This window comes from Cyprinus carpio, chromosome A7 (genome assembly GCF_018340385.1).
Source record: "Cyprinus carpio isolate SPL01 chromosome A7, ASM1834038v1, whole genome shotgun sequence".
In the NCBI taxonomy this organism is placed as follows: domain Eukaryota; kingdom Metazoa; phylum Chordata; class Actinopteri; order Cypriniformes; family Cyprinidae; genus Cyprinus; species Cyprinus carpio.
The window spans coordinates 40,960,684-40,972,470 of record NC_056578.1 but is presented as its reverse complement, the minus strand read 5'-3'; the positions used below and the strand labels follow the sequence as shown (position 1 = coordinate 40,972,470).

The window sequence follows — 11,787 nt, the reverse complement described above, 5'->3', positions numbered from 1 at the left end:
TGAACTCTGGCTAAAGTGTTAATTAACATGTGTTGCCTTCTGGGAAATTCTCTTTGTTCACGTTCCTTCAGGAAATTGGCTTTGTTCACAAATTGTCAGGAGCTGCTGAGGTTTAAATATTCAAAACTGTAGAGATTCAGGCTACTGAAGAACACTTGTGAAAAAGAAGTACACTTTAGTATACTTAAAAAAAATACTTATTTTGGAAATAATACTCTATAAAAGAATATACTTAAATGCAAACTTAACTTGTTAACTGCAATTAAATGAAAATGTATTATAGATCAAATTTATATTAAATGCAATTAGCTAAACTTTAAAGGAAAACTTTTAATCTAACATTTCTACTTAAAAGTGTACTTAAGTTTTAAGAAACAGCCAAGTGAACTTTTTTCATTAATATTATATTATCTGCAAGTAGAATTTTTGAAAAGTGTACTGTTAAGATTTGAAGTACACTACATGTGCATATTCATTACAGTTAAGTGCACTTCTTTTTGGTTGAAGTGCATGACATTTGATGCGGTATCAATAACTGCCGAAAAATCTCTTGAAAAAATGTGTAGGACAAAGAGACAATTTTATTAGTTTTGCATTATTGCTAGTATTCATGATTAATATTTTAGAATCTGCAGCTGAGTGAAGATGTGGCCGGGGCAACTTTTATGGCTGCAGGAAGTTCAGCTCCTGAATTATTTACTTCCTTAATTGGTAAGTCTGCTTTTGCACAACATTTGAACCTCCACTTGGTTGGATATAATTTTACATAAGATGCAACATATGCATATACTACAGTACATCTTAAGTAAGTAATTGATTTACATTACAAGTAAGCTTGTAGCGTAAATCAATGAGATTTTTATAACAGTATAGCGGACTCATTAATGCAAATAAATGTCAGTTGTCACTCTATATCTCCCAGTAGTATGTCTTAGTAAAATGATATTTGAATGCTTAGTTCCCTTTCAGTCAGTCACATTTGACGTTATGTCAATACTGATGTTAGGGGTCTAACTTGGGAGCCCCAATCACCTCTGAGTAGTATGAATGAACATTGGGAAGTGGAAGTTTCATGCCCAGCCACTCCGCCGTACACATGGGTAAATAAGAGGGTGGTTGCCCATGTTTGAGCCATCAACCTTCCATTCCCATTGATTCCTGCCTGGGCACTTCAGCAAATAAAAGAACAGTTTTCCCTAAAAGAGCAACACAGATGGTGAGCATCTTTTTAAAGATGCTTCTCTGTCCGTGCATTTCTGGATGCGGTCTTTTTTGACCTCTTCCAACGGCCATGTCTGATAAGCACGCTGAGACTGTGTTTGTGGATGATTTATGCTCTCGCTATGAGAGCATAACTTTGGCAAGGCTGTGATCACTACTTGCCTTCTTCGTGAAGGCTTGAGTCCCCTCTGCCGCAACTCAGCTGTGCTGTTCGTGCTCCCGAGTGATGCCGATCATACCTGTTTTTTGGGTCTCCCAATGAGGATCAGATTTCGATCGTTGCATCGGAGTTTGAGCCAATGTCCTCTGATGATGAAGGCTCAGCTCAACGTCACCCCTTTGGGCTGATTGCTCAGTCGGAGACTGACTCAGAGTTGATGGCCGTGCTTTCCCAGGCCGCCATGAGGATCAGACTGGAGTGGAACCCTCCACCCTGTCCCAAACGTTTATGGCTGGATTATTGGTTTCTGCTGCCATTCTTCCCAGAAGTGCATAGGGAGGGAACAAAGTCATCAAAGGCACCTTTTTACTGTCCGAAGCTGCTTCCCAGCCTCCTCCACCCTCACTACCTTTGATGGTGGGGCCACCTGGGAGTTTGAAGAGATTCCCCAGGAGGAGAGCGTGATTGCAGTGCCACAAAAAGCATGGGGGAATCATGCATGCCTCTCGTCCTCATGCATGCCTTCCGACTTACTCGCCATTGGACAGGCCCCCTCCACCCTGCATGCGCTGACTGTCCTGCAAATAGCCAAAGCACTGTATTGCACAGGGGTTGTTCTGAGCTGGGGTTGATGCAGGAACTACACTTGGTGACCAATTTTGCCTCTGGGTGACTGAGCAAACTTGGCTTGCAGCAATTGACCTGAAGGACGCATACTTCCATGTCTCGATATTGCTTCAACACAAACCATTTGTTTGGTTTGATTTGAGGGTGGGGCATATCATTACAAGGTCCCCCTTCTTGCTGTCTCTGTGTTTTTACCAAAGTAAAGAAGACCACCCTTGCCCCAGTAAGGGAAGTGGACATTCACACTCTTAACTATCTCGACAACTGGCTTTTTCTAGCTCACTCGTGAGATCTATTGATGTAACAGATTTTTCCATGCATTTCTGCCATATGTACATAAACTACTACTACTAGCTACTACTAAATATTGTAGAAACTTAATTTTCTGTAAAGTTGCTTTGCAACAATTTGTATCGTAAAAAGGGCTATACAAATAAACTTTAATTGAATTGAATTGAATTATTGTGCAGGCACAGGGACCTTGTGCTCCGGCACCTCAGCCAGTTGGGGCTTTGGGTCAACTGGGAAAAGAGCAAGCTCTCTCCTGTGCAGAGCATCTCTTTTCTCAGTATGACTATGGAGTTGGACTCAGTCAGCATGACGGCACATCTCACGAACAACCATGCCCTGTCAGTGCTGGACTGCCTGAATGCATTCAGGGGGAAAACCATTTCCACTGAAACAATTTCAGAGGCTCCTAGGGCATATGCTGCTCAGATTGCTACATATGATACTGCTTCGTCTCTGGCTACTCGGCCGAGTCCCAAGATGGGCATGGCCGCAAATAGCACATTCCACCTGAAGTGGAGTCTGTTTGATGACTGGTATGTTTCACTTTGAGAAGCCCCAGAGATGCCTGATCAGTGCTGTGCTTTCCTTTCTGCAAGAAAGGATGGAGCGGAGACTGTCCCCCTCCACTTAAGAGCACCCCTCCAAGTATATGTGGCTGCTATCACAGCAAATCATGATGCAGTGGACAGCAAATCCATGGAAAACATGACATGGTCATAAGGTTTCAGGACTGCAGTGACCCCCCTTTGAGCTTAAGATTCTGTCTCTTAAGACAGCTGTCCTGACTGCACTCACCTCCAACAAGAGGTCTATCTATCTATCTCATTTCTAAGACCAAGTGGTGAACTTGCAAGTGCTGCCTTTGGAGGAGGCAGAGATAGCCCTTGTTTCCTGTTCACGCTTTGCACGTTTACGTGGAGCGCACATACAGCTTTAGAAGTTCTGACTAGCCCTTTGTCTGCTTTGGAGAACCGCATAAGGGGAATACCATCACCTTGGCGTACCAAATGTGTCAAGGTGAGTGTTGTGTACAAACAGCTAAGTGGCAGGAAGACCTGCTCTGCGTCTTGCTTGCAGTGTTTTTCCCCTTCAACAAGGGTTGTGAGCGATTTAATCTCTCCAGGCATGCTCCTCACCTGACAAACCCTGGACTGAGCATCCTATAGCACCCTTCGGCTGTCAGGCTCAGTGGAGGAGTCTGATGCCAGGTTCAGTACTTGAGTTTGCTGTCTCTTCGGTCAGCCCCTGTACTGGACTCTGCATTGCAAGTCCTCGTAACAGTTTGGATGTGGCGTTTTCCATGGGGACCCCTAACGTTAGTGTTGATGTATCATCGAACGTGACTGACTGAAAGGGAACATCTCAGTTAATTATGTAACCATTGTTCCCTGAAGGAGTGAACAGAGATGTTATGTCCCTCCTGCCACAACTTTGAACTAACCGTCTAAATGGCCGGGACATGATATTGGTTCCTCAGCACAAACCTGAATGACTGGATGCACACCGCCATCTTATATACCTGTGTGTACAGGGGAGTGACTGGGCATGCAAATTCCACTCACCAATGTTCATTGGCCTGTTTTTTACTACTCAGAGGTGATTGGGGCTCCCAAGTGAGACCGCTAACATTAGTGTTGATGTAACGTCTCCGTTCCCTCCTTCAGGGAGTGAGGATTACATACATAACCAAGACGTTTTATGATCAAAGCTCTGTAGTTTCAAAACATATAATGCAATGCAATACAATGATAATTGAGTGATGAACAAATAAACGTTCCTCAAAAACTTGATGGATCATATTTGAGACTCACATTCGAAACTTGATTTTTCTAAAAATGGCTAATGGATAATCAAATAAATCTAAGTTACTTCAGTCCAGTACGTTCATCTCAAAATATTACTAATAATACAAAACTTATACTAATGTTTACTTTAGAAAAATCAGTAAAGATATCACACAAAAAGACACTTGAATCACGAGCTGAAGGTGGACGTTTGTACAATTATATACTAATACTAATTGGGGGAAGTTGTGGCCTAATGGTTAGAGAGTTTGACTCCCAACCCTAAGGTTGTGGGTTTGAGTCTCGGGCTGGCAGTACCACAACTGAGGTGCCCTTGAGCAAGGCACCGAACCCCCAACTGCTCTCCGGGTGCTGCAGCATAAATGGCTGCCCACTGCTCTGGGTGTGTGTTCACGGTGTGTGTGTGTGCACTTTGGATGGGTCTCCATACTTGGCTGTATGTCATGTCACGTCACTTCAGAACTTTTACTTGCTAAAAAGTATGAACTATCAATCAGATGACAGAAGGAATGTGGATGATTGTGTGCAACATTTTTAACATCAAACTTTTGGTCATGCCAGTAATTTAGATATTTATAGATTTGTTTATCAAACATGATACAGAAGGATTTATAGTGTTAAATGGCCAAACTGTGAATATTATTATATTTGACCAAGCCCTCTGATTTCAAAATTTAAACCACACAGTAAAATGTGCAATTTGTTAAATGATTAATGTGATTTTGACTCTATCGCATATGTGACCATGATTCATGTGCTTGACTGGCAGGTGTGTTTATCACAAAGGGAGATGTCGGCGTCGGTACCATTGTTGGGTCAGCTGTCTTCAACATACTGGTCATCATTGGAGTGTGTGGCATCTTTGCCCGTCAGGTAGACATACTCTATCTACTAAATCTATCTATCAAAGTATCAAAGGAGGTACATAGTATTAATAATAAGAGTTAGTTTAAAAGAGTTAATTTAGCCTTTCTTCATTGGCATCATATTGAACACCTGAAATATGCATATTGCCACAGTTTCTTGTGTGTCTTTTGTCCATTTCTGCCCTAGACGGTGGTCCTGACCTGGTGGTCTCTGTTCAGAGACTCGCTGTACTATATCTTCTCAGTTCTGGCCTTGATTTTGGTGAGTCTATGTTTAACTGTATATATGAGAGAGGACAAAAAAAAGAGGGAAACAGTATAATGCAGTTTCTCCTCTGTTTTATTAAGGTGTGAACATGGCCTCAATAATGACTGCCAGCGCTAGTCTCTAGATTTTCTTCAGTAGCGTTTCAATTCAAATGATACATGATGACTTCATCAGCAACTAACATTCATTTAACCCCTTCAAATGTCTCATTTTATCCAGGTTATCTATGATGAAAGAGTTGTATGGTAAGTCGTGCCACTGTGTGTTTCTTCTAAACCCATGTCCACATGTTCAAGCAGATGAGAAAAATCGTATTGTATTTGCAGAGTTATTACAGTACTGTAATTATTTAGAAACATTAGGAAGTTAATATGTTTGACAAATCGCTTTTTTTGAGTGTCTGCTAAATGCATGAATGTAATGGAAATGTACACGTATGAGAGTTGTATTATTGATATTTGTGTCCATTAATGCATTATTATAGGTGGGAATCAGTGCTTCTGGTCTCCATGTATGGAGTCTACATCCTTATCATGAAGTGAGTATCATGCTGTTTCCATAATCCCATAAAAGCGATGATGGGAATGGAAAGTTCTGCGGTTGATCTTATGAAAATGTGCATATTAAATAATACAGACACAGCCAGATCTGTTTCATAACGACCATTGGAATCTACTATGAACAGCTCAAATTAGCATCTGCTTTAAGACATGCTTTTTTGGGGGGCATTTAATTATGGCATAAATACCAGTAAATTGACTATTGCAAATATTAGTAAATCATGTTGTGTGATTCATTTGAATACTCTCCTCCCATAAATTTTGCATCTGAAAGGGAAATTTCTACAAAAGCATATGCAATAAGGTCAGTCGCAAAAATAACTGCCCACATTTTTTTAGCACTAAATTTTCACTGCATACCTTAAGAAAATCCTGATAGTAGTTTTTTAAGTAAATTCTGATAGTAGTTTTTTAACGCCAAAAGAGGGCTTGCACCAGCAGAGGCTGTTAGTAAATCTGGCCCTTTGTGTAAATATTGAATACTTTCACAGTGCATTTAGAAGATATTCGGAGTAGTGTTCATCAATTATTTAGGCTACTCCAATTTTATCACCCATTTCTGGAACATTTGAGAGGATATTTTAAGATTTTCTAACGCACTAATTGCATTGTTTCTTTTGAAGTCTGGAACACACTACGATCCCAATATTTATGCTGTAACAGTGCGATTGAGACATTCTACTGAAAAGCATGATCACATTTTGATATTGGTTGTTGGTAAAAGCTTAGCCTTAGACACAAGCATGTCAGTAATATTGGTGTATGTTTGTTAGTTAAAGAATGCTACATTAATGCACATCATAAATGCTTTAAAATATATTAAAAATTATGCCAAGCATTGTGTTATTTCATATCAGATTCACATTCTATATATTGAACTGTTTCTGGCAGCCAAATGGAAAAAAAAAAATCTCAGTGTATGAAGGGAAAATTAAATTTTTTGAGAAAATCAGGTTGTAGAGAAATTGTATTTTAATTAAAGCATGGGTTTACACATTTATTGATCAGAGTGGAGGTGTTGAGGGTCCAGGAAAGATCCTCAGAGATATGGACACTCAGGAATTTGATCCTAGACACACTCTACTTCGGCCCCATCAATGTTGGTGGGTGTGTGTGTGTGGTCTTTCCTAGTCCGCCGGGGGTCCACAATCAGTTCCTTGGTCTTCTGTGTGTTGAGTGCGAGATTATTGTCGGCACACCACACTGCCAGGTGCTGAACCTTCTCCCTGTAGGCCGTTTCATCATCGGCGCTGATCAGTCTTAACACCGTGGTGTCATCTGCAAACTTGATTATGGAGTTAAAGCCATGTATAGGTATGCAGTCGTGGGTGAAAAGGGAGTAGAGAATTGGGCCCAGGACATAGCCATGTGGTACACCATTGTTCAAGGTGAGGATGGAGGAGTTGTAATTGTTAATCCTAACAGACTGTGTTCTGTTAGAGACAAAGTCCAATGTCCAGTTGCAGAGAGTGGGGTCCAGTTGCAGAGAGTTGATAATTTTTTTATTATATATTAATAATTATAATAATTAATTACTATTACTTAAATACTTATCAACAGGAGAGAACCTATGATACATTCATAAAAAAGACAGTTTTATTAGCAATAAATTAGCAATTTTTACAATACATACTGTGCTTCAAAGAAGTGTTGCTGAAACTAGTGCCTGAAAACTACCTAAATGCTATTGTTTTAAGGAAAAACTCCCTGGATGGTTACGTTTGAGAGGAAAAAACCTTGGGAGCAATCAGGAAAGTTGTACAACAAACAATCATAAAATTAATACTTAAGTCTTTTTCTGAAAGTTTTGCTCTAAATTTTAAATGAAAATAAAATAATAAATAAAAAGAGTTTGCAACTCATCTTCATGATCTAATAACAGATAATCATAAAAGAATAATACTGAAGTCTTTTTCTGGGATGATTATTAAGTTTAAAGAGTTTGCAACTCATTTTCTAGATCAAATAATAGCCCAGACCAAAATGTCTTGAAGCTATACATTTACACAGACCTCCCTGTTGCTTCAGTCATATCCGTTGGCTAGATTCTCTTCTCTTCATTGCTCTGCAATTGCAAATGCGTGACACCTCTTGCATGTATATGAGAGAAAGGAGAATGTTTCATTTGTTTGGAAAGGAGAGCGGATGAGTACTAGTGTTGTAGAGACAACACAGCTTATAGAGAGATAAGGATCTTCTACATGACAACAACCTTCATTAAGCACCTTTTAAGGTCATTAGGGGAGGCTTGAGCTCTTCAAGCCTCAGATAAACATCCCTCCTCTCTGTTTTGTTGGAGGAGGGAAGCTGAAGCATGTTTTGTCACAGAGATGTTGATAATTCAAGATATTACATATTTATCCCATACAGAGACAACAGCCCTGTTGAAAAGATGAAGAATAGGTTGTGTTTTGGAATGCTGGTGTGCTTTATGTCACCAGCAGATGCCTTAAAAAGACACAGCGACTCAAAAACCCTTGGAAAAACTTTCGAAGTTTATATAAGTAAACTGTGAAACTGCAGAAAGTATAAAAATTGACTGCCATTATAAAGCTGGGAAGAGCCAGGACATTTTTAAATATAACTCCGATTGTATTCGTCTGAAAAAATAAACATATATACCTAGGATGGCTTGAGGGTGAGTAAATCATGGGGTATTTTTCATTTTTGGGTGAACTCTCCCTTTAATCTCATTGACAGGTTTAACAGTCAGATTGCCAACTTTGTCCAGAAATCATGTGGCGGTCCAGGCCAGTGTTGTGTCAGGAGACAAACATCCAGAGATAAAGAGGCTGATGAAGCAGGAACAGACGGCAACACCTCCCTGGTGCTGTTGAGGAAAGGTACATGCATGCATGTATGTTTTGCATTGCTTTTGTTTTGCATGAAATGCATTGCTTCTCATAACATGCATGTCCAGTGTAGAATCTGGGTCCTGAAGCAGAAGCAATTTTTACATGTATTTATTGTCAGCTCCAGCAGGTTCGCCACAGGAGTCTCCAGTAGTGATGGTGGATGAGCTGCTCATCTTAAGGCCACACCAGCTCTCATTCCCAGAGGCTGGACTGCGTGTCATGATCACACCACATTTCTCTCCACGCACCCGTCTCACTATGGCTGGACGCATGCTCATCAGTGAGGTGAACTCTAACATCACTTTTTTATTTATTATTATTATTTTTTTTTTATGTTACCTAATACAGAGCATGTCCTTTGAATTCTGATTCAATTCCTGTTTATGAGAAAATACTCATATTTGAGTCTTTCTACTTCAAAATGTCATGGTTAATTCAATGTTACTTGCTGTTTCTTTGTAATTAATTGTGTTACTTGCAAGTGAAAACTGTTTTTATTTTTTTAGTGTAGTAATAAAATTGATTATTTTTATCAATTATATACACATATTTTAGAGTTATATAAAACTTTGTTTTCAGATATAAAAAATGGTTTACAAAATCACTATTTAACTTGATGGATGTTTTGATTTGTACTGAAGACAAATATGTCTGATAAGTTATTTTTACTATGCATATCATATGTTCTATATCAGGAAATAAATAGAACAGTTTATCAAAATGTATGCAGCTTTTTTGTCACACTGTAAAAAAATATTTTTTAAGTTATGAATAAAAAAGATTATTGGAACATGTTATACAATTTATACAATTTAATTTATATATATATATTAATTAAAATGTTAAATGGCGTTTGAGATTTACAAGCAATTTCTTGGTGCAATTTTTTTTTTCACTATAAATTACCCCAATTGATAAATTGAAAAGGGAGTAAATTCTTGAATTCAGAATCCTGTCCAACCCTGTATGATGCAACTGGCATTGACACTAATGACACACCAAAATATCAACGTTTGCTCTTCTCAGAGACAGAGACTGCTCCAGGAGAATAAGAAGAGCAGGACCTCGGGGAAGACATTCGGTTCTAGAGGGATAGTAAACGGAGGAAGTGTTGAATCACAGCAAACACCTGAGGACAAAGAAATGACAGATGGTAAGAAAGGAGCGAAGGTGGAGGCGGAAAACTCTCAACCTGAGGAAGAGGATGAAGATGGGGACGAAATGTTCAAACCTTTCCATTTTCCTGGTTAGTGCATTAAACCAGATCGAATGCAAATTATTAGTATTAAAAACATGCAGAAAGTTTCGCTTATTTGTTATTCTTCTGCTTGTGGTAGGCCTTGAATCATATGATCTAAGAGAATCTCTAGTTACCTTTATCTAGTATGTATACAACTGTATGTAATGTAAAGTAAAATCAAGTCACATTTATTTATGTAGTGCTTTATACAAAACAGATTAAACAGCTTCACATTAAAGGAACAGTTCAGCCAGAAATGAAAATGTTCTCACCCTCAGGCCATCTAAGATGAGAACAGATTTGGAGAAATATAGGACTGCATCACTGTCTCAGCAGTGGATGCTCTGCAGTGAATGGGTGCCGTCAGAATGAGAGTCCAAACAGCTGATAGAAACATCACAATAATCCACAAGTAATCCACACCACTCCAGTCCATCAGTTAATGTCTTGAGAAGCCAAAAGCTACGTGTTTATAAGAAACAAATCCATCATGACGTTTTTTTTTTTTACTTTCGGCTAAAAAGTCAAATCCATAATATTGCTTTCTCCAGTGAAATCATCTCGTTTCAATCAGGAGAGAAATCTGCACAGATCAACCACCGTTTACAAGCCAAAACACTCTGAAACAGCTCTAAACAAATATGTGACTGGATGTTAATGTGAGAGACAACAGGAGATGGACTTTTTCACTGGAAGAAGCGTTATTATGGATTATGGACTCATATTGTAGCCGAAACTAACAGTTTAAAGCTAAAAATGTCTTAACAATGGATTTGTTTCTAACAAACAGACAGCTTTTGGCTTCACAAGACGTTAATTAATGGAATGGAGTCGGGTGGATAAATTTTTGGGTGAACCATTCCTTTAAGATAGGACCATTATTGTCAATCTCTGTAAATAATTGTTTATACGCATACATACGTGCATATTTTTTTTCTTCTGAAAAATGTATTCAGAAGTAATCAAAATAGTACTTTGAAAATGTTCTTTGGTCATTTAGTCTCTGGGTATTGTGTGTATTAGCTGGCTACTCTGCGCGTCTGAAGTGGCTTGTGTCCTGGCCGCTGGCTGTTCTGCTGTACTGCACAGTGCCTAACTGTGTTTTGCCACGTTGGCATCGCTGGTTCATGATCACCTTCATTGCATCAACCCTCTGGATTGCTATTTTCTCCTACCTCATGGTGTGGATGGTAAGAAAAAGATGAAAAATAGACGCTCTTATTAAATATAGCAGTCTTTACTATTCACTCTATTAGTTGGTTGATTATGCTGATTTTTGTCATTATCTGGTGTGTTTTGCAGGTCACCATCATCAGCTACACACTTGGTATTCCTGATTACATCATGGGAATCACTTTCCTGGCTGCTGGCACTAGTGTACCCGACTGCATGGCGAGCCTCATCGTCGCCCGCCAAGGTGTGTAACCTTTATGTGCACATAAAAATGTTTGTATGCATGCTTTTATCTTTAAGATCATTTTATATAAAATCTTTAAGTTTGAAGTTTTTAAGTTTGAAAATTGTTTAAAGTTTAAAGTAGTTTTAAAAGCTAGAATTTTGAAGGTTTTAAGGCCATATAGTCTTATAGATAGATAGATAGATAGATAGATAGATAGATAGATAATGGTTGCTTAGATATAGCACGTTTTAGCATGTTATTTGTCAAATACATTGGATTCTCATTGTAATTTGTGTCTCAGGAATGGGGGACATGGCAGTGTCAAACTCCATTGGCAGCAATATCTTTGACATCCTGCTGGGACTGGGCTTCCCCTGGGCTCTGAGGACGCTAGTAGTAGACCATGGATCAGCAGTGAGTGTTTGACTTATTTTACTGTTCGTCCAGTGCAGATGTGATTCCGCTGATGCTTTCCTCTGACCGCTCTGTGTCTTT

At 39.1% G+C, this 11,787-nt stretch overlaps 1 protein-coding gene across 1 annotated transcript in view; it reads left to right on the top strand.

Annotated features, from left to right (window-relative positions):
- LOC109053316 (sodium/potassium/calcium exchanger 3-like) overlaps positions 1 to 11,787 on the top strand; it is a 29,495-nt gene that overhangs the window by 15,966 nt on the left and 1,742 nt on the right. Inside the window, exons 5-15 of the mRNA XM_042761195.1 lie at positions 627 to 711; positions 4,874 to 4,977; positions 5,158 to 5,232; positions 5,458 to 5,483; positions 5,723 to 5,776; positions 8,499 to 8,641; positions 8,772 to 8,938; positions 9,680 to 9,899; positions 10,917 to 11,083; positions 11,196 to 11,310; positions 11,594 to 11,706. Coding sequence (XP_042617129.1) covers positions 627 to 711; positions 4,874 to 4,977; positions 5,158 to 5,232; positions 5,458 to 5,483; positions 5,723 to 5,776; positions 8,499 to 8,641; positions 8,772 to 8,938; positions 9,680 to 9,899; positions 10,917 to 11,083; positions 11,196 to 11,310; positions 11,594 to 11,706 — 1,269 coding nt within the window. The remainder of the gene's footprint in view (positions 1 to 626; positions 712 to 4,873; positions 4,978 to 5,157; positions 5,233 to 5,457; positions 5,484 to 5,722; positions 5,777 to 8,498; positions 8,642 to 8,771; positions 8,939 to 9,679; positions 9,900 to 10,916; positions 11,084 to 11,195; positions 11,311 to 11,593; positions 11,707 to 11,787) is intronic.